Below are 23,374 nucleotides of genomic sequence, written 5' to 3' on the forward strand. Positions count from 1 at the left end.
TGGATGGATGGATGGATGGATGGATGGATGGATGGATGGATGGATCCTTTGATGGTAGCTAAATATATGTGCTTGTATTCAAATCCCATATTTTCACTTCATAGAGTTTCTAGATAGATCCCAGTGTGATTAAGTTAGCGTTACAGAAATAATAAGACACTTAACAAATACTCTATTTGATGTAATCTAATCTGACTTTTATTTGTTTATTTTTGTTATTTTTAATTAAAACATAAGCAGTTCTGTAACAACATATCTTAATAAATGAAAAGCGGCATGTGTTTCTTTATTTTGAGTGATATGTGTCTTATGCACTATAATAACTTCATGGTTCACGCAGCCACCTAAAAATTCTATTATTGTTTTGTTTTTGTAAGTGGCACCAACTGCTAGTGTTTTCACACAAATAATATTCAGATCAGACTATACGCTATACTATTTATAATATTCAGTGAGAACAGTGTAGCTGATAATAAAGAAATGATTCTGGGGACAAAAAACACACACACAAGTTAACCTAACTTACTTTTTTGTCCTGCTTTTGCTTTTTCTATCCTAGAAATATTTCCAAATGATTGCCTATTGTGCTTCAAATAACTGCTAGAACTATAGGCTTCAGGCTGTTAGTGCCAGAGAATTTAGAGCTGGTTCACAGAGCCAAAGCTTTTTTGTGAAGAATCAGCCACAGGGTGCGTATCACCTCGTTTTTTTGATTTTGTGTCACCGAGTGCAAGTAAAATGCAATTTCAATATTCTTTCTGGAAAACCTGTATGTCTCTTTGCGATCGAACACCTGCATATATTTTTTAGCCCTCGTCTCACACATAAGAAAATAGTTTTTTGTTTGTTTGTTTGTTTTCTGGCTCTTCTGGGTTATACTGTTTTCTTCGTTAGTCTGGAACAGGGAGAACAAGGTGAGAGTGAATCGTTGCTTATGCTGTATTTGGAGTTTCAGACCTGTCATATTGCCTGTAGGTTGGGTTATACTGTTTTCAAGTATGTCTGAGTACCTGGTTGTACAAAGAGTCCTTTATTGATGTCTGTGTTTTATTGTATGAGAATGCCTGTGTCTGTAATTTGTTTCACTTTATTGACTCGAGAGGTGGTTTGAGGCACTTTGTGACTCTAGCTATATAAAAGTCTCCACAAATACATTTTACCTTATGTTGTTCTTAGAACAGTAAATGTAAAACATCTTTATGAAATATATTTTGCTGAATTATGGTTTTATCAATAGCTAAGGCAAACAAAACAAACTTTTATTTATTTGAGAATACACACAAGAATGCACACACACACACATTTTACATACCTACCTCTCAAGGCTGACAAGTTAGATAAAAGGTTTAGGTAAGAATAACACCTCACTGCTTCTTCTGCTTTGCCGTGTTATCTGTATTGATTTTATTTTTAAATTCCATCCATATTCTAGACGTTTCTTTCTTTCCTACCATATATTCACCTTCAGAGAGTTTCAAATGTAGCATCATATTGTGCCCGTATGCAATGAGATCATTTCCACCACCGAGTAAAATTGTGCCTTAAAGAGGAGGTTATGGTGTAGCGTTATTTGGTGTGCCATTCAGGTAGTGTGAGAACTGTGTCACACTGTTCTGTCTCATACTTTTACAAAGGCCTTCACCATTCTGCTCTGTCAATATAGGGCAGATCCACTGGGGGAATGGACTGAATACAAGAGCCATTTGCAGAAGAGCCTTTTCATGCACTGTCTCTTGGGTCTTCTGAATTCTGTTTGTCACAGAGACATGCACTGCTGGTGTTTGTAAGGGTCAACAAAGACTGATGACATCCTGACGTAAGAAGGAATAACAGTAGGGTGTCCTGACTGTAAAATTAATAGATAAAAGCTCTACTGATTCTTTTGCATATGCATGCGTACTCACCTGGTTTTGCTTTGTGTCATTTTCTGCACCCACCTCAGTTTCATTTTAAGTAATTTTCACTGCTTTACTTTTCCTTTCAAATCCTTTATTTTATGTGTCGCTACCGCTCGGTTCATTAAAAACCGACTCTGAATTAGTGTGTCTTTGAGTCTGCAATTTAGATGATTAAGAAACAGTGAAAACTAATTAAAAAATTGCTAATAAAAAAATTAAAAATGAAAGAATAAAATCTGCTGCTCTTGTTCTCAGCTGCTCTTTTAAGTTTTTTAGACGAAGCATGGGTGACTGTGGCTGACCGGCTTTAGACTTGTTGGAGCAGGGGAACCATATAAGCTTCTGTGAGAAGTGATATCAAGATTTTAAATTGCAAAATGAAATGCCAAGAAAGTACTTTTGACAAAGTGAAAAAAGTACCCCAAATATTCTCTTTGAAGTCTGAGAAAGAGTGAAACCATTGTGAAACCTTCAAAGGGTTAGTATGCATTTGTCCCCTCAGGTTTCCTGTAGGACGGTTAGGTCTTTTGCTCTGCAGGTTCACAACATGAGCTACAGAAAGAAGAAGAAAAAAATGTTTCTACCTGTGTGGCCGCTTGACCAGCAGAGTTAGAAAGAGGAAAGAGACAGCTTCATCTTTAAACACACAGGGGATCATCGAAATCCATCTACAGCTTAAAGGGGTTTAATTAGCAGCTCATTTGAATTTTGTCCCCATTTAGCTCATGTCATTATGTCTCTAAATCATTATCTGAGCTTTCTCTTTGCAAACGTGTCTAAATGGCTGTAAACAGCACTGATCACAAAAATGCTTCTGAATGAGCGAGGATAAAAAACAGGTGAAGTAAGCTGGAAAAGTATCTGTTTCTTTGAGAAATTGTAGAAATTTGTCTTGCAAAACTGGTAGAAGCAAAAGAAAATGAGACTTGTCAGCTTTCTCATCTTGGTGTGAATGCAGAGTGAATGCGTGTCTTTAATAAACTGTGTGAGTTTATAGACACGCTGTGTGTAAATACGGACAAACTCCTCAGCAGAGTGTTTACTTCATTGTTTACTGGTCACCATATTAGCTGAGTGCTATTTTCTCACCCTTTGGGGGCTCAGTATGGCCCATAGTGTTTGCTCTTCATTGCAAAGGAACCAATTTTTGAATTTTAGGGGATACAATGTGGTATCTGGAAAAAACAAATTCGACAGAGGAAGGAAAAGTTTCTTTCTTTGCTTTTATTTTACGGCTCACAATGACCTCAGTGTTTGACAGACAAGATGGGAGGAAGAGTGAGAGAGATGAGCTAGCGACTGAAGTGGCAGATGATGCCAGAGATTTCTGTAAATGATAAAAAATCCCAGCAGAGGGAGACAAGTGAAGCAAGGGAGTTGGGAATAACGGAAGACATGGGGAGAAGAGTGGAGGACAGATAATTATGCGGGGAATAGGGAAAGTCAGAAATGTGTGGCCTCCTGAAAATGCACCATGGTAGCCTGGTCTCCATGTGAACACAGAGATAAGTCAGGGGATGACATTTAAGCATGATTCTTTCGCAAATGAATTCCAAGCAATTATTTGGATTTTCCGTGTCTGGTAATCACACCGAATTTGACTTTATCTCCTTTCATTCAGCCCACGTAGGCATACATGCGGGAATAGATGCTGACACTTGCGCACGCTCACCATCTAAACTCATGTACTTGTGCGCACATACACACAAAGCCACCCCTATCCTCTCTGCCTCCCTTTGTCTGCCCTGATGAATAAACAATAAGTCATCTTTGTGACAATAAAAGTTGACATTCCACCCTTCCCATGAGCATCTCTTCACAATGAATGGCTCTCAGCACAGTGAAGGAACATCACACACTCAGCCTGTCCCACCTCTGCTTCTCCTTACTGTTTCGTTGCCACTTCTCATACTCCCCACCCCCCCTCAAGCCCTTTTCCATCCCCATCTCCCTTCCTGGAGTTAAATTCAAATTGTGCAGTCTGCTTGATGAATCCATTGTTACCAAAGCACTTCACAGAGAGAGCTAAATGCGGGCTGAATTAATGGGGGCTCAGGACCAAATAGCTTTCAAAAGGCAGCTTCTTTTCAGCTTTTGCTATTGCTCATGTTCATCCCTCGCTCCCCTTTTTGCTTGCTTTCTTGTATACTCTGTCTCCCCTCCTCCCCTCAGGGCTTAGATAAATACTCTTTTTACCTCTTCCCCTTCTCTGATGAAGATCCCCCCCCATCTCTCTCTCTGAAGTCTTTCGAGCTTTCTTGTTTCTGTGTTTTCCATCTATCTATCTATCACTGGTCATATCTCAGTTGCTTCCTTCTTCTCTGTCTCTCTCTTTTGCTACCTCTTTGTTTTCCCTTTCTCATTCTGTCATCACAAATTACCTCTCCTCTCAGTTTCTCCTTCTCAGCACAGCATCCTCTCCATTTGTATGTCTCCCTCGTTGGTCGCCATCTCCCATCAGCTTACTCTTTTTGTTTTTCTTCTTCTTCCCTGCATCTGTCCCTCTATTCCTAGCAGGGTGTCTAGAGTCCTCTAGGGTGTGTTCGATGTCACGGTGAGGCTTGTCTTGTCGCCGCAGGCAGCTTTTATCACCATCGACCTAAAAGGAGCACACACATGCATAGAAAAACACACATATTCACATGTATGCGCACAAATTGCAAGATACTGCCTTGGGAGCAACTAGGGGTTAAACCTTAAGGGACAAGTTTGGCCTAAGGGCTGTGACATTATCAAAGTGCTCTCCTGAATCCAGTACCCTTGGGTGTGTGTGACTGTGCCATAACTCTTCATTTATATCACTGTTTCCTGCGCGTGTGTGACCGTACATCCCCGTACTGGAATATGTTCCCCAATACGTCACATTTAATCTGTGTGGCTGCAATATGTGTGTCCCCTGTTCTCCAGTATTGTGCGAGAGCCATAACTTGTGTGTGCGTGTGCATGTGTGTGCAACCCATCTAGCTCCACCCCACTCCCGTCCTCTCTGTGAACTCTGCCCCAACATTCACCGCAATAACTGCCGGACAAAAAGACCATTCCAATCAGATTCTAGGGACACACACATATGGTTAATCCATTTCATTTCTTAACGATTTTCACTTAAAAAAAAAAAAAGAAAATGAGAAAGAGACTGATGGTTCATCAACAAAAGCCAGTTTTCTCTTAAATTTCATACTCACGTGCACAAGAAAGTTGTTGAGTTTGCCACAGTTTAGAGAAAACCGTGCTCCTTCTGTCGCAAAGATAATGCTAAATATGTCTCTGCTAATAGATGGACACAAAATGAACCAGAGATGCAAATTATGCTGCTGATTATACTCGAGATCACTCCTCGTAGAGGCCTTAGAAGTAATTAACAGTAACACAATAAGAACATAAACATTATTGGTGCTAAAAATCTTTTTTTGTTTGTTTTTGAAAGATACTATTTTGCATTTTTTGGAAAAAATATTTTCTTCAAAAATTTAAAATGGAAACGAGTGGGTCAACAAGTAGGACACGCCAATGTGTTAAATGTGGAAATTGCTTTGAAGGCGAATGCACATTGTAGCATCAGCACATGGAGAGAAAGACGGGGACAGCGATGAAAGCTAGATAATGGCATCATGTAGAAGAGATGAAACACAGGACATAAAGAAAGAGAGAGAGAGAGTAACGAATTTTGAGTACCCAGCAAAACACAGAATGTGACAAGTAGATAAGAAACAGCATGATGCATGGTGACAGGAAGAAGGACAGACGGAGTGATGGAGGGAGTGGCAGTGGAAGAAAAAGGATGGAGTCAAGGAGAGGTAGCAGGATGGAGGTAGTGGGGAAGGAACGGGGTGTAAGGTACAAGAGAACAACAACATGGAGAGAGGGAGAGAGGGAGAGAAGGCGAGAGGAAAACGGGGGCTGGTGAAGCGATGAGGCGAAAAAGTACAGCACACCAGGGAGAGATAGAAATGATGGAAGGATCGCAGCTGAGGCACAGGGACAGACGGATAGAGACACAGTGACAGAGAAAGGCACGGGGAGGGATGGAATGAGACAAAAAACAGGAGGTTTTCAGTGTTTCCTGCTGCCTGAAATGATGGCACAGTACTTTACCAACAGTATGACAGAGTTGCAGCCAGAATTATGCATGTACATTTTTATTAGTATGAGGTGACCAGAGTGATAATGGAGCCCTTAAAGTAATTCAAGCTCTTAATACTTTAATGGCATCCGTAATGTTCCTGAACAGAGTTCACTGAAATTCACTGCATATATTACAGGTAACTGTAGAATTTTTAAAAAGTATTTAAAAAGTGGGTATAGCTATATATTATGACTGCTTTCTGAGGAATTTCCCTACATAGTGTAATGCTCTAATTTTTAAAGTGCTGAAAATGTTGGTTGCATATATATTAAAAGAATAAAAAGGACTTTTGGATCCAAAAACTGTGCAAGAATAAAAGAAAAAGGAGACCAGCGTGAAATGAGAGAGAGTCAGAAAGGTGTAAGACACAGACAGAGAAAGACTGAGGCTGATAGTATGCCCGAGGATTATCGGGCTGATTTGCTGCAGATTTGCCCACACGGACAATTGGATCAAAGGCTTGATCAGGACTAGTGGTCAACCTAAATATATCTGGTAGAGTGAGAGGTTTTAAGATTCAATTTCAGGCAACCCCGTGAACTTGTAGATTGATTTGAACTACTCCAATAATGTCAAACATGTCCAATAATTATCGCTGAACATTTGCAAAGATCCTGGCAAAATCCTGTGCTGCACAGAGATCGTTATGGCTGATCCGACGACTGTGCGTTACCAGTCAGGCAAGCGGAGTTTATTAAAGCGTGGTGTGAGGAAGAGCATACTGAGGCTGATGTTTTGCCTCCATTGTTGTGTTCATTGTGATTATTTTGTAAGTGGTAAGTCTGCATAAGTAGGATTGTTTTGGTTTTATAATAACAAAATAATACTGTGGTTTAGTTAAGTTTGCCTATAAACTTAAACAAATATTATGTTTCTTCATAGTCTTCATTATTTTCCTAATGTTGTTTTAACAGCGTTGGAGAAAAAATCGTTCATTTTCACACCAGCTCTACAAGCCAATATTCTGTTCTTCTGGGGGTTTTTTTTATTTTTATTCAACTTGAAAAACAAGTAGTTTTCCCACACTTGGGAAAATTACCTAAGACAGAAAATCCATCCAACAACAAAAAAATAAAAAACCTGAAACTGTGATTTGGTCCTGTTAGAGTTCTAGTTTATCATTATCTCATTGTGCCAGAGTCCCCAGGATGAGTGTTTTCATATCACTGTGCTACAGTGTGCTCTGCTTACTGTCAGTCACCTCACAGCTTCCAGAAAAAAAATTCTCTGCTTCGACATCATCCATCTCCAAACATGTTGCATTACACTGTCTCAGTCTAAATATTCTCACGGCAATATTTTTGTATTTGAGGCATCTTTCTTGGCCAGGATGGTTGTAGATTTCAAAATAGATATGAGGCACAAATGTCGTCCAACCATTATTCGTGCTGTTTGGATGAGTGAGTGGTACTCCATGTTTCTCTATTCCTGATCTGTCTTTCAGGATACTGATACAAAAACATAAATGCACTGGAGTCTAGAATGACTTTGTCTGAGGCAGTATATTTGCAAAATAGGTTTGAGTTTTAAAGTCAAAAAGTGCCACCTACACACAGTGAGCGGGCGAAAGAGAGGAGCAGGGCTGATGAGAATGAGGTTCGAGTGCTTTGACATTGATAATTGTGTCAAAGGAACATTAAAACAAAGTGAAAAGCTTGAGAGTGGAAAAGGAAAGGAGATTTCTGCAGGCGACATTGAAACCATATTGACTAACTCCCAACCCTTTTTTCTTGATCACACTAGTTTGTCCCAGGGGAGCAACTCACCTGATTGGCTGCCTTTCAGGGGCAGGCTACTCTGGTCCGGAGGTGAGCTTGTTTCCTGATAGGTGGTTGTTAGGCAATGGATGTTGGGTATGGAGAACAGACCAGCTGTAATGGATGATTGTGTGTAACTATGCCTCAGTGTGTGTGTGTGTGCGTGTGTGTACGGGAGACAGAGTTTCTGTGGGGATTGTGTCTGTTTTTGTGCATTTGCATCATTTACTATGTTGGTGTCTTTCCAAAATAACTCACACTGAACAGCACATGTATCAATTAAATGGTGTATGTGTGTGAGTGTATGTGTGTGTGGTTATGTGTGTGTGATAGCCTCCTGCAGGCAGAGGAGTGTAATAACTGTCATTACCAAACCATGGGCTTAAGTCCTCATTTAAAGTCTAAAAAGAATTTAAAGGAGAGCTGCTGCCAGAGCCATAGCAATCATAAAACTGTGCGTGTGTGTGAGCCTTAATGTGTGCTGGCTAGAAAGGACGCACATAGAATAAATATACAGACATGCTTTCAGTTATGAAGGGTCATTTGGCATAACTCTAAGGCTTCCATCTGTTATGCTTTCACACACAAACACACAGCTTAGAATGTATGTATTGTTGCGCAGGCCCCACATAGAGCCTTATTAGGCCTGTTTGTGACTGCTGCAGCTTAATTTAGTCCCCTGCTGGGGGTGTTATTCTCTTCATTTGAATTATCAACAGGTGTACTGGGGCCTTACAAATAAAACCCAGCCTGATAGTGGCGGTTCTACAAGTGTTGGTAATACTAGTCGGGCTCTAATTCTTGTTCTGCTGCTGTGGTTAATCTTTAATAGCCTCAAATCCCCCAAGTCCCCTTGAGCTAGGTAACCAAGCATGATGTTGATCAAGCTGAATTAAAAGTGAAATCTTGAATTTTTTTAAACGAGGCGAGAGGTATATAAAATTTAGTCTGCTTAATTGCTGCGAGCTGCCGATTTAATGGATCCCTCTGCTGAGCCGTGGCAGATTTTCCCTCCACTTTGAGGAGTCCAGGAGTAAATGAAGGAAGTGCACGTTTGTGTCCTGAATTCACTGTGCCCTGTATTCTGACAGGTGCTATCGTCTCACTGAAAGACCGTGAACAGGTATTTGATTGCTGAAGACAAACAGCATCTCGCAGCCCGCTGCACAATAAATGAGGGAAAGAAAGAACTTAAGATGAACTGATATATTTTCTTGTTCCACTCGGTGTAAGAAAGATAGAAGATGAGCTAGCTTTTGCTCTTCTTAGCCCCAGCTGCGAGTCACTAAGCATCGTCTGTGATTGACAGCCCTTAAGAAAGAGAGGGTGAAGTGGAAACAGATTTCTTTCCATTAATTACCCTTTTTTAACTGAAACTGATAATAATCAGTCAGCAGTCCAGCTTGAAAACAATTAGCATATTGGAGAGGCTTTTTAAGTTTTGCAAGTGTGTGAGTATGTGTGTGGGTGTTACTATGGCCCTCTCTGCATATTAAAAGTATGATTAATAAACTTTAAATATGTCTACTTAATAGTTCTCGCACAGTGACGTTGATCTGTGTGTGGTGTGTGCAGATTTTTGCAGATGTATGTTCACTGCTCAGTTGGCTGCAAGACAGCAATAAAGCTTATTATGTAGGTAAAAACAGCAGTGGCGAGTGATAAATGAATAAACAGAGCCTGAGGGCAGTTAGAGCTGAAGGACGTGAAGAAGAGAGCAGAATAGAAGAATAGGGCGTGATGAATAAAAACAGTGGTGTGTCAGGGTCACTTGTGTGGAGGCAGTGATAGGTACTGTTGAACTTGCCAACTAGCTGTTTAACGCAGCGCAGATGCACGTGGGCAGTGTGTGAAGTGTTAGTGAGGGAGGGACAGAGAAGAGAAAAATGAATTTGATGCTTTTAGATATCTGATGTCAGCAAAAAAAGAAAAGAAGAAAACACCAAGAATGTCACCCATATTTTCTCATCAAAAGAAAACAAAAACATGCTTGCTCACATATTAGCAAGCAAAAAAACACCCAAACCCATAAGGCCGTTCAAGTTTTATACTGGAGTCAGCTGTGACAGATAGACAGACAGTGGATGGGCAAATGGAAAAGAAGTTATAGTCTGTCGAAACATCATAAATTTCTGTTCCAATAAATCATACTTTAGTTTTACATCAGTAATCATTACTATAATCCATTTATCAACCATTGGCTCTTAAAACACAATTAGTAGCCTTGTCATGTGTCACAATTAGAGAGATAGTAATTTGTCTGCATTGATCTTCATTTGTCTGACACAGTCATTTAACTGTGGGTAGTTTAATGTGGGAGGATGTAAAACCTCATACAAAAGCAATCCAAAGTGCTGTTCAAGGTAATAAAGACGCAGAAAAAAAGTTATGAAATGCATATAAACAGGTTGAAATCTATTATGTCACTGTCACTCCAGGAAAAACAGCAGTTACAATGCCTTTGAAATCGCTGTTTCCAAGTGGTGACTACTCGCAGTGGGCTGCCATCTTCAAAGTGACTTTGGTGCATCAAGACGGCAATAAAACTGCATTAAGATGGAGTCAGTCGGCTATCAGTCTGCTATCAGTTTGTGATTGAATGGGTTCAAGTTGGCAATTAAATCTAATCTGTTTGTGATAATATAGCGATTAACTGTAATAAATTGGTGAAAATTACAAATCTGTTGCCATCTGCTGCCATCTACATAGTCAGAAGTTCACATTAACTACTCACATTCAGAGTCCAGCCCGAACCTCATAGATTTCAAACAGAAATTCAGAAATCTCTCCACAAATAGTGACATAGTTACTGCAGGGGCGCAATTTAACTGCAAAATGACAAAGGTGCTGGGAAAACTTGCTTTTACATACGAATATAACCAAAATACAGCCAGTTGGCAATGAGATGAGTTGAGTCCCCCTGTTGCAGAAGGATGGGTTGTGGATGAGTTACGTTTATTGGCGCAGACTAACTCAGACTGATTGCAATGTGTGGGCAATCTGTCTGTATTTATAAATTAGAATAAAACTTCTGCCAGTCTGTCTGAGTCGGACCTGTTTGGAGACTATTAATTCCCAGCAGGTGACCTGTGCAGTCACCTTGTAATCACCCAGAGGCTCAGAGTGTTGCACTTCTGGGGGTCCCAAAAGTTGAGGCTGCTAACTAGTTGCAATCATTTACTAATTGCAAAAGAATTCAGTGCAATGACTAGGCAGCCATCAATTTTCCCCATTCAGAAGGAGGTTGCCATCCTATTCTTGCTTGTGTGTGACTGAGTCATTAATCGTCATTTGGTGATTTTCATGAAAGAGTCAGTCAATTCAATTCAATTTTCTGCATTTAAACATATTTTTAGGCTCTCAAAAACATAAAAAGTCTTTATGAAACAACAGTATAAAACACCAGTTCTTAATTGTTTATAACACGTACACTATGTATAATAGATCAAACCAGATATTCTGATTTGCAGAAATCAAATCTGACAACATGACAAATGCTATTTTTCTAACTTTGAAAAGTGTGTGTGAAGAAAATTAGTATGAGGGAGAGAAATGTGAAGGAAAGGAAACTCTTAGAAGTGAAACCAGAAGGACTGCTGTCAGAGTCACCTTGTAGGAGCAGTAAGTGAGTGTCCCAGTGAGGGATGTTTGGTACAAGCCTGCTCAAAGAGGAGAGGAAAGGGGTTGGAGGAATACACTACAGAGTGATGAAGGAGGAGGAGTACTTGGGACAGAGCTCTGACAGATTGTCATTAAGAAGGACAGCTGGCTTTTTCCGTAGTGACTCTTATCATCTCTAATCCACACATCAGATATACACACACATACAAACTCGCTCACATTCTAATTTTTCCTTTCTTCTTTCAGGTACCATGGTCTCATTTAATTTGAGATCATTGTTTCAAGACAAACTTCAGCAAATACAAGTGACAGCACAAAAGCAGTGTATGCTAATTTAATAACGTGCTCAGTCAAAATACACATAAAAAGGCAATTATTAAACTTCTTGGCAAATACGAAAGGAAAGACGTTTTTTTTATTCTACTGTGTTTTTTTTATCAAGTTTTTGTTTACAAGCAAATTGGAAATTATGCACAATGTATTTAATTATAACAGCATCTGTGAAATCTTGCTGTATTTATTGGACTTCAAGAAACACAGATGTGAACTGCATAGCTAGCTTTAAAAGAAGGTTCAAAACAACATACAATAGATATAATGAACTGCAATCTGCCTCTTAGGCTGCTCGTTTGACTCCCATATTGTGACTTAAATCTCCTGTAATACAGACACTCAGGTTGACTTAACATGATACTCACCCATATTGTAAGCTGAAGGAGTTAATCTCTGTAATCATCCCTTCTCTCCTGAGCAACTGTGAAACAGTACACTCCTGGCTGAAGTTGTAGTCAGACAGAACTTCAATTTTGGAGGTAGCACAATTATACACTGGGACTGGATGAAATCCAAGTTCAAACAGGGAACCCAGACAGAGGCAAACTGAAAAATTTTAAACTTAAAATCTGGAATATCAGCATGGCCCTGGAGGAGTGATGCTTGGACACAATTAAACATGCTGCAAGTACAAGCATGCACACACATCCACACCCCATCAAAGAAGCATAGAGGCATAAATTAACTAATTAAAAACACTTTTGCTGACAAATACAACGCCGAAAGTTCCTAAAACTGTGAATGATTCAGTGTATGTACTTGTATATATTATAACTTTAATGCAGGGAGATAAAACAGAGAAGAAGGAAAAACCAGGAAGAAGAGGAAACGTTACAGAAAGACAGAGAGAGGCTGGGAAAGAAGATGCAAAATCATGAAGGAGTGGAATGAAAATGCATGACGGGGAAAGAATGGAAAGAAGAAAGTGGGAGAGTGATAGGGAAGCACTAGAGCAAATCAAAGTAAAATTAAGTGCATTTACATATTTAGATGAGCGCTTCTAGTCAGCCTGTCTAATTATTTCATCTCCATTTTTCATTTGCACGCCGTTCGATCCAAAAGCAGCAGGCCGTGAGGAAAGTCTCTCTCTCGCTCTCCCATTCCCTTCACCGTTACTTTTATCAAACTCACTCTCAGCCCTCTCTCCCTCTGACTCTCTCCCTCTGACTCTCCACCCCTTGCGGCCGCCTTTCGTTATCCGGGTCATTAACATACGCTTTTTGTCCATTCGCACTTGTTCTTCCTATCTCCCTCACGCCCCCTGCTCCCACTGTCTCTCACCATGTTTTATGCATACGAGGATACTGCCCCACATGTGTCCGAAAGTCTGTGTGTGTGTGCAAAGGTTCACTGCTAATGCCCCTTCTACTACCATGTTTTATGCATCGCGTTGTGCACCAACCCAATATTAAACCCTTCAAATGAACTATGTCAGGAGCAGCCAAGCCACGTTAACCTTCTATGACTGATTTTTCCCTCTGTTTTTATGCCTTCTTTTCACACTCCACAGTTCTGTCTTTCTCCTCCCTCACACACATTTCCTTCTCTGCTTTCTTTCCCCTCTGTTTTTGTTTTTGTATATCCTTTCTGACTGTATTACTCACCCTTGCTGCTATAAATGTCTTTCTCCGTCTACATCCACGCTCATCAGCGCAATCTATTAGTGTCTTGCATGTTTGCGTGCATGAGCATGTGTATCTTTGACTTGAAGTCTTGGTTTGATTTTGTGTTTGTGTGCACCTCTTAGGTAGCAATGATTGTATTTAGGCAGAATTGTGTGTGGCATCCAGGGTATGCATTTTCCTGCTACTGTTTGCATGCAGCACTGTGTGCTTCTTGCATCGTGAATATATGTGTTTGTGTGTGCACGCGTGTGGGTACGTTTATGCGGACATGCGTGCATGTGCATCTGCTGGCATAAAAGGTTGTTATGTGCTTTAGGTGTTAATTGGCTGCGGAGCTTCGTTAATATTCTCCTTGCGAGCCTGCTCGTCAGGAACAGAGCCGGCAAACTGATGAGTTTGTGATTTTCCTCCAGAGAGACGAAGAGAAAGAGGGAGAGAGAGCGAAAGGGGGAAAGAGTAAGAGTGACTCCAGTGCAAAGACCTGCTGTAAGGTCATAGTGAGAGAAGAGTCGAGCAAGAAAAGGATTGGAAAAACGTAACAGAGGAAGAGAGGGCAAGCAAGGCGGGAGCGAGAGACATACGAGTGAGGAGCGGGTGGAAAAAGCAACAGACACAACAGTAAGAGAGACAGAGAAAATGAAGGGATAGAAAGAGAAATGTGATAAAAAGCCACAAATGATTCCACTGAGGCAGCGGGTGAAAGGAAAGATTATATCATGCAAGGGAGAAATTATCCCTTTGTTAGGCGTTAGTGAATTGGCGGAATGGGGGCAAAGCTGTTGGCAGGGCACTCCCCAGCGAGCTGGCCCATCGCTGCTCAATTCTAATCACATACACTATGCCACGACAGCACACAGCTAACCTGTACCAGATCCTGTTTACAGCTACACATTCACACTGAAATATACAAAGCCTCTGCAGAGTGAAAAAAAATGAAACATCATAAGCTGCAGCCTTGACAGGCTGATATCAACATCAGTATCACATCATATGAACATACCTGCAAAGTAAAGGGCAAGATAGTGAGCTGGCGCATACACATGCAGTCACTGACAGCCATTTGTCACACATGTACATATCAGGGAACAAAGGAGGGTTCCAAATACATAACGCACAAATGTTAGCACATGCAGTGGGGACACAAAGAAAAGAGACTGACACATGCAATGCAGCAGAGAAAACAGTGAGCGGGGAGTTGTACCCTGTCACTGGGAGGTACAATGCCACATGGATAATGAGTGTTACTCCCAGCAGGTAGCAGCGTAGCATGTGACTCATAGCGACACTTGTTCAGAGAACAGCTCAGAGAGTACGTTTTAGAGTTGGCAGGTAACAATGTTTGCATTTATCTTACTCAATGAGAGATAACTGAGCTTAGCATTCTGTAGCGCCACAGTAGGGCTCCTATGGCCATGCATAAAATGTGCGTGTAATGACTTGTTAAACTTAAACTGAGTATCTTTTTACATGCATGACAATGGCAAGGGTCTGGAGGAGATTTACAGAAAGTGCCAGGCTTGTATTAAAAAGATCCCAACCTTGCTGGTCAACATGCCTTACACTTTGCTCTACACCTTCTCTTTATCTGAGCAAATGAGAAACCCCGCAGCTACCTTGATTCCTCATGCTTTTTTTTGTGACTGCTAGTGTTACATATTTTATCTGCACTAACAAGGTCTATGGGCTCTTCTTACATGACCTGCATGATTCCAGGTTAACAACTTGCAAGTGTGCAACTAAAGCTAATCTTTACTAAATGTCATTGGGTTTGCAGACAGGCACTGTAACTCCTGGCATCCAGAGTCTTGTCAAATACCAGGATGCTTTGGTACAATGCAATGCGGTCTTCTAAAATATACCATTTGGACTGATTATTGGTTTGCCAGCTATGTTTAATAGGAGAAGTAACTGAAGCTAAAATTATGCTTACTGGCAGTCTTTCAAGTTGATGAAATCCAACTTTCTTTTACAGCTCAGTGTAAGAAAGTTTTTCTTATCCAAAGCACAGGACTTGGACACCAGTATTCACGATTTTTGCCAAATTCACTTCAGCAAACCTGCAAACTCTAACTATGCTGCACGCTTGCTAAACTGAATACTACTAACTGAATATTTTCAGGAATGAGAATAGATCTGAAGCAGGTTTGTATTCTTTTTCAACAAGGCCTTTACGCTGCCGTTACTCGTGTGCTTTTTGTGTCTAAAACAAACATAAAATAGTTTTTAAACAGCATTTAGTTCAGTGGTTCTTAACCTTGTTGGAGGCACCAAACCCCACCAGTTTCATATGCACATTCACTGAACCCCTCTCTAGTGAAAAATAAAATGTGATTTTTTTTTCAAATTCAAGACATAGATATGTTTTTTACTGGTGCACAAAATGAGCCGTGCATGTCACGGCGGAGGTTCGACCGAACCCTAACTGGGTTCGATCGAACCCAGGTTAAGAACCACTGATTTAGTTGTTATGTAAAAATGAATAGGGCATAAGGAGACGGAACAGAGTGATACTGGACATTTTTATACATACAGTATAGGTCTGAATGATGCCATATAAATATTTTGCATTTGCAATTTAGCTTTGTTCAAAATGTGCATTTTCTTTACTTCTTTTTATAAATTGACTTAATTATTGCAACATAATTTTCCATGTAGGCTATGTAACTTTGCAAAATGTGAAAAGTACTTGAAAGAACTATACTGTTTGTACTGAGACATTTGATGACTCTGGGGATGTTAAGATGTTCAACTTGATCCTGTGCTTGAATTGGAAGAGCAAATTCATTCACTTCTTCACACATTTTTTATTATTATTATTGTATAGACACCCCTTGAGAAGTGAGTCATAACAGAAGTGAGTTTTTAGCATTTGTGTGAGTGCTTGATGTGAGAGGTGTTTTCTAGCTTTTGTCCAAATCATTTAAGAGTATCCCAATGTGCCACATCATTTGTTTCACAGAGTCATCTTGGAATGCTTCCTTGAAAAATGTTCGAAAAAGAATTGTCACTTAAAAAAACACATTGACAAACTATTCAAGTCAACAAACACAGGACTGTGGAAAAGCAGAAGAGGAAAATCAAGACATTGTTTTTGTCTGTGTCGCTAGGTATTTAGCATTTCTTGTGGTGTTTTTGGTATACAAAAAGTTCTCACAGGAATTCACAAAAATATTTGGTACGTGCTTAAGAACACACTCTACTTGTTGTGGTAACAAAATCACACCAGCAGCTGTATTATTGACCAGTAGTTCCACATGCTGATGGTGATTGGACAGTCCTTGGGATACAAGTGCAACTTGAAGCTTGGAAAGATGCATTTTTTCAGCGATCATGATAAAGCAAAGCTTCACAATATGAATTAAAATGCAAGATTCCCCAGAGTTTTTTGTGGAGATAAATTGCAGTGAATTAACCAAAGACTGCATATTTCTAATAAAACATTCAGCTGGCTTGTTCCACTACAATAGCACCGGGCCATCAACACAATTCTTTATCTTCGTTTCTTGCAGTGTGACACTTGAGAGTGTTGTGGCTTAAAATTTGCCATGGTGGAAAAAAAGTATGCTAAAATTGCCAATTTTATGCGCGGTTGATGCATTGTAAATGCTTAATGGGACTAGAAATAACAATAGGATGTCTATATATGTCTACCTCAGCCCTGTTATGTCTTTCCCTCAACTCATAAAATCAGTGAAAAGAAACTGCCAGTACTGTTATCGACCATAAAGTGAGTTTAATCTCAGGGTTAAGTATACATACACAAAGCAGAAAGCTACGACAAAGCAGTGTTTTATTTATTTACTCGGAATAGACAAATGTGTCAAGTAGGAAGTATCTGAATAGGCTACTTCCTCTATAAATGTGCTTAGAAACATCAGTGAAATTGGCTCCAAAGGAATACTGCCTCTATAAATGCTTTTAAAAGTAGAGAGATTTACCATTTTAGGTAGAAAATATCTACTAAAATGCACAGTCTTTACACATAACCTATTTCCATGCAAACTACGTCATTTCAGACAGCCAGTGATTCAAGCCCCAGTATCGGTTTTGCATTCTTATGAGCCTGTCGTGTTGTGAGCAGCATTGACTTGTATTTATTCGCCAGCCCCCAATGTCAACAAACAGTGAAAATAAAGAAAATCAAAACGTTCTAATCCTAAATTGTGTAAAGAAAGGCTGTTGGTGTCATTCGAAAGCCACCCCAATGATCGGGCCATATTGATCCCTTTGCCCAGGAGTGTGAGGTGAGCTGGAAGTAACCTGAGCTGTGCCTCCAGAAAATGCAGTCACTGATAGTGTCAAATAGATTGAGGAGCTGTGACTTTTCTAATTAGAGTTCAGAGCAAACCCAGCTGGATTAGCTAGTGCATGGCTCTAGGGTAGCTATTAACACCAAGTCAACCAAACAAGAAATCAGAAAGATGAGAGGAGAAAGAGAGCAGAGGGCCAGGGAGAAGCTGATTGAGCTTGTCAGGCCCGATATGAATGTACTCAGAGCTCGGTCAAAATAGGTTTTTTTCCCTTTTTTTTTTTTAAAACAGATACATGACCTGCAATTTAGAATTTCTGATGTTCTCCTTGTAAATTCCTATTCATTTTGTAGTATCTCAAACAGCAGCTGCAAATTGATTTTTTATTTCTTTTTCATTTTTTTGCGTACACTGAATAAAACCCAGAGGATATTACTCAATCAGGACAGTTCAGATAACATTTGGTTTTTGTGACTTTCTCGTAGTGTAGGGCTTTGTAGCAGCTCATAAAACAAAATCTATAAAGCAAGAAAACTCACACGTTTCTGAATATGCAAATTTAACGTACAAATTCACATGCCTGTGTTGTTGCCACACTAACAGCCTACTTGAATCTTAATTTGACTTATTTTACCTTTCAGGAATACACCCCCTCCTCCTCCTCCTCCTCACTTTGACAGTTAATAAACCTACAAATTTCATGCTTACATAGACACATATACATATGCTCCACCTCTACGAAGACATCACCACCTCGTGCTTAGGCGCACACATACATTCATATGTTCCAAACCCACTCGCCTCAACCTCAAGGGAGACATAAGAAATAAATTCGACACTTCCGCTTACCCAAGAAGCGCCTTAAGGACAAAGAGAAATTTAATCTCGGATAAGCCTCCCGATAGAATCTCTGCATTAGCCCTCTGCTGCTGGTTCACAGCTATCCCATCAACCCTTACCTCCCACACCTTGGCACAATTCCCCTGCATCCCTCCTCCTCAACACTGATTTTTTTTTTATTTCCTCTCCTTCTCTCCCTCCCTTTTCTCACCACTTCTTTTCACTCACCTGCTTCCTGCTTTGTCATTAAATTCAGTTTTCTTCACCTCACTGCTAATCTTTCCTCTTTTACGTCCCTCTTGTCTCCTCATGACTTGTCCATCTCATGCCTTCACAGTCTCTTCCCATTCTTCCGGTGAGGCTGCATCTGTTCCCAGGTGTGGTACATACTGTATATATCTATATTTCTGTTCCTCTCCCTTGTCGGAGAGCTTTAATACCATTGGTATTAAATGCTGGCACGACCTCCTCGGCATACTTAAGCAGGCAGTTGTAAGGCTGTTTGAGTGCTTAATATTTTCAGCACGCTGCTGACTTAAGCCCCTTAAGTGCTTTGGCAACACTTATTCCACGGTGGCACCAATGAAGCCCATTAAAAATTTGATTTGGATGAGAGAGAGGGGGAAAAAGGGAAAAAAAGAGGAAGGGGGATAGGGGACACAATTTGCCATTACTTCCATTCCTTCCGCACACACTGCGACAAAAACAAATACACCCATCAGGGGGTTGCCCACACAGGGACTTTGCAGACTAACAAATACGCACATACTCACCAGTTGTGGGTATGATTTGCAATGTGTTCTTTTTGTCTGTAATTATGTCCTTAGTTAATCTATAAAGTACATTGCCATGACCCTATTTTGATAAAAGCTCTTGATAAATAAATTTGACTTTATTTGACTTGATGATAGGGAACAGCGTGTTTCAAATTAAATGCATTAAGATGTTTGTAAATACAGCTTGTGGCACATTAGGACTGATAGTTTATGATTAGTTGATTAAGAACAAGTAGAGGTGCTATTATAAAAGCAAAGCTGTGTTGCTTTTCGCTTTTTACAGGACAATGAATGTCAAAGACGCAGAGTCTGCTGCAGTTAGCTTCCACTATTGGCTTTGTATTGCAGGTTTTATTGCCAATAGCAGTAATGATAGTACATGAGCTTGAACAAAGGAATTTCATTATACACAATGTGGTGAAACAAAATTTACTGTCAGGTTCGTCTAGCTGTTAGCAATGATTTCTGTTTCATCAGTATAAAAATATGGAGCCGATACTTTTTGATGGGCCAAACTCGCATCAGCGTAACTCATATATACTCATAGTCATGCTCATTTTTCCTTTCTCCGCATCCAGTTTGAATTACAAAGACAAAAAACACGTACCCACTTCTTGTCAGCAGACAGCCATGTGCATCGCTGCAGCCATAAAAAACGCCCATTTAACATAAAGAGGCACTATGATGCCTCTGTTCGTGGCTGCATGGATAAATTAATGGCTAGTAGATAGTGAAAGGGCTAAACAGTCAACCAAATGTACACTCTTCTTCAGTCAACACTGAACAGTCAAGCACAGTTCACACACGCACACACACTGCCACTGTTTGTTGACCTGAAAGGCATCCATTGTCACTGCTTCCATCCACACACAGACATCTCTAACCTTCACAAAATAGTATGCCAAATATGCAGACACTGATCCCACACTGACACACGCACACAGAGTCTAAGCAAGGAGAGGGAGGCCAGGCTTATATAAGCAAGTGAACGACAGAAAACAGACAGATGGATTTGATCAGCAGTGATAGCACGCTGGGATTATGACAGTTTTCATAGATCAACAGGAAAGAAGCAAAACGAGGACAAGTTGTGGGAACTAACTAGCTTCTGCGGACCAGAGGATTAAAAGAAGAGGACAGAGAACGGGCGCTAGAATGGATAAACTAAGCACGATTTGAGATCAGTTTTAACAAGTGGATAGACTTTGTTTCCATCTGAGTGCTGAAAGGCCTTAGACCTGCCAGACCCGAGCTGCTGGTGTACACCAACACAGAGTAATTTTCTCAGCATCAGCCAGTTGACCAATGAAGTCAGCGCTGTAGGGAAGATTGGCGATGATCCGCTTTCAGCTTTGCCAGGAGTGTCAGAGCAATCGCCGTTAGAGCTCATTGTGTTTGCAGTAGCACAGAGAGTGAGAGAGAAAGCAGACAGTGTGTAGTAATCTAAGGATGACACCCGCACTTTATTCCATCAGATAGTGCTCAGTGAGGTGTGCGGTGCAGCTCGCTGCGCTTTGTCTCTACACTACAAACACACACACATTAAAAGCACTCACAACTACACACACACAAACACACCAGAGCCACACACTTACACAGACCAACAAGGCATCAGGTCCTGACAATCAGCGAAACTGTGTCTGGACCTTGAACACAGCAGGGTTTGAGATCAGTGTGTTTGAGCGAGAGTGTAACTGGAGTGCACCCAGGCGCCGACTGCAGCCAGTGGAACACGTTAGAAAGGAAGCGTTAGGAAAGCCGATGCTGCATGATCAAACTGTCCGATAACCTGTGATTATTCAGAGAAGTCTAAAATTACCGTGTAAAATCTCTGTCCATTTGCGCTGCAGTGTGTACATGATAGCTCATCTGCAAAGTTCTAGCATCCAAGCGAATAATGGTGGAATTCTTGTGAGGATCACGTGCAAGTCTCCGGGGTAATATAGCATACCAAAATATGTAGCATCTGAATGTAAAGCATCTTACAACAGTTTTGTTTAGTGCTTTGCAAGTTCGTTCTTCTACACAGGGCAAGCACTTTCACTCTGTCTTTTCAGCGCTGCACTCGAGCTCAATGGATTTTATTTAACCTTGGCTATCTCTAGATGAGTTGCAGTAAGATAGTGTCTCAGTCTCTCAAGAGGTCTGGATGGTTTGGTATTAGCTCTAAGGAACATTGACTTCTCTGCCTACTGATTTGTTGGGTGAGAAGTGCTGAAAACCTTGTCTAACTCATTAAAATACAATCTGTTTGAGGATGAACGTTGTTGCCCTAGATTCTTCTGTCCTTAAGGGCATAGCAATGGAGATGGTTCTATTTTGAAAGTTGTAATATTGTCAACACCAGCAGAGAAAATCAGACCTGCTTTGGATGTCAGTTTCTTGTGCTTTATTTGACTGAAATATTGTAATACTGATGGTTTATTTCCCTTAAATAAGTGTGGTTTGACCCAATGGAGACAGGTTGCCTATTTGTTGTTGTGGTTAACTGTGTGGCTCATTATTGCTCAGACCCTGCTATAAGCTCCAAGTGTGACGCTGTAGTATACAGCTGAAGAATTAATTAACCTGTACCTCATTCAGTTAATTGCATAGCTGCCATTACTGAATACTCTTGTTAGTATACGGTCTGTTTGGCATTGTTTTTCTCAGTTTATTGATTTTGAGAATCTCAGACTTTGGTCTCAGGAGACTTAAAGCGCTACAATAAAAAATTACATTTTCTTTAAATTGAACTGAGCCTCTGTAGGACTTTGCAGTGGCAAATCTCCTGCATTACATGGAATTAAAACAATGCATATTCTAAATTCTGTCTAAGGAACACAAGGAGCTATAGTCAACAAATGAACTTTGTTGCTGTAAGCTTTTCTCTGTGTGCATTGTGATATAGTGTCTAAATCGCTTGCTCTATAATTGCTCTGAGCTCTGGCAAAACGTTTGTGTGTTGCGTGCAAACGCTGGCTAGAAGTCAGTCTTGTGTGGCTTTGTTGCTAAGGTAGTTTCTTTGCATGTGCTTGGATGCTGTATAGCATAGTTTGTCCTCATACAACAACAGTTAGCATGTGCATTTGTTGGCATTGTTTTTGAGAACAAATCCAAGTGCATATATGTGTGTGTGTGGACTGGTTTGTCAGTAGCAGTGCAGGCAGGGTCACAAAGGAGCCATTGATCAAACAGTCACAGCCACACACACACACACACGCGCATTTATACATACAAACACAAGTTCTCAATACACAATGAGGCCTGTCCGAAGCTCTGTCCTCTGCCGCCTCCTTCCTGCTCCTTACTCTCTTGCTCTGCGCAGCCTAGTTCTGGTCCTGCTCTGCATCACTCGTAAGTCCTGCACTTATTCACATGAACTCACACCCACATACTGGTTAAATGAAATGCGCACAGTTGTTTCTACTGCTACTCACTAAGCAAGTCAAGGAAGCAAGCATTTCATTTTCACTTGTAAACACTCTTAGTATAGACAGTATACATCAGCGTAATTTACATTTTAACTCCCTGCAGATATTCATCCAAATGTTGTATAAAAAGAATAAGTCATAAGTATTTGGTGTCCAAATGTGCAAAAAACTAAAAATTCCAAGATTTGACCAAGGGACAGTAACACACAATGAAATCATTTTTCAGTGTACTGGTAATTATACTGATCAGATGCAACATTGCAGCTATATTGTGTACGACCCCATTGTGCTTCCAGAACAACTCTGACCCACTGGGACATGGAGAAGGTGTCGTGTAGGTGTTAGCATTGGATCCTTTGGGTCTTGCGGGTCGGGGTTTCTCAGTACTTTTGATTATGTTGCTGCTCAGCCTAATTTAAGTTTGGTAATTGCATCTAAGGTTAAAGAGAGACAAAATGAAGACAAGCATGTATCCCCATGAGATGAAGAGACTAGGGAATAACTTGAGGACTTAAGGAAAGCAAATGAAACATAGAGAAAGCAAGAGTGTGGTTCAAGAACCTAATGTGAGAACGTTAGACCCACAGAGTATGAGAGAATGGTGCAAGAGTGAAGTGCAAGAGACAAATATTGAGAGAGAGCCAGACTGACACAAGGAAAACACGATTTGGCCAGACAGACACTTGTACTGTATGTGAGGGAGGCAGGGAGCCGCAGAGGCAGAAAAAGTGAAATGGA

General features: G+C 40.5%; 1 protein-coding gene across 4 annotated transcripts in view; it reads left to right on the forward strand.

Annotated features, from left to right (window-relative positions):
• The window catches only part of cadm4 (cell adhesion molecule 4), a 157,480-nt gene that overhangs the window by 91,474 nt on the left and 42,632 nt on the right, over window positions 1-23,374 (forward strand). For 3 of the 4 annotated variants that reach the window (XM_005736141.2, XM_005736144.2, XM_005736143.2), the window contains exon 1: window positions 20,216-22,559. The exons of the other annotated variant lie outside the window; for it this stretch is intronic. In XM_005736141.2, coding sequence (XP_005736198.1) covers window positions 22,463-22,559 — 97 coding nt within the window. In that variant the 5' untranslated portion in view covers window positions 20,216-22,462. Of the gene's footprint in view, window positions 1-20,215; window positions 22,560-23,374 lie in introns of those variants that run through there. 4 annotated transcript variants of the gene reach the window in all.

This window comes from Pundamilia nyererei, unplaced genomic scaffold (genome assembly GCF_000239375.1).
Source record: "Pundamilia nyererei isolate P.nyererei 1_Seehausen unplaced genomic scaffold, PunNye1.0 scaffold00067, whole genome shotgun sequence".
NCBI lineage: Eukaryota > Metazoa > Chordata > Actinopteri > Cichliformes > Cichlidae > Pundamilia > Pundamilia nyererei.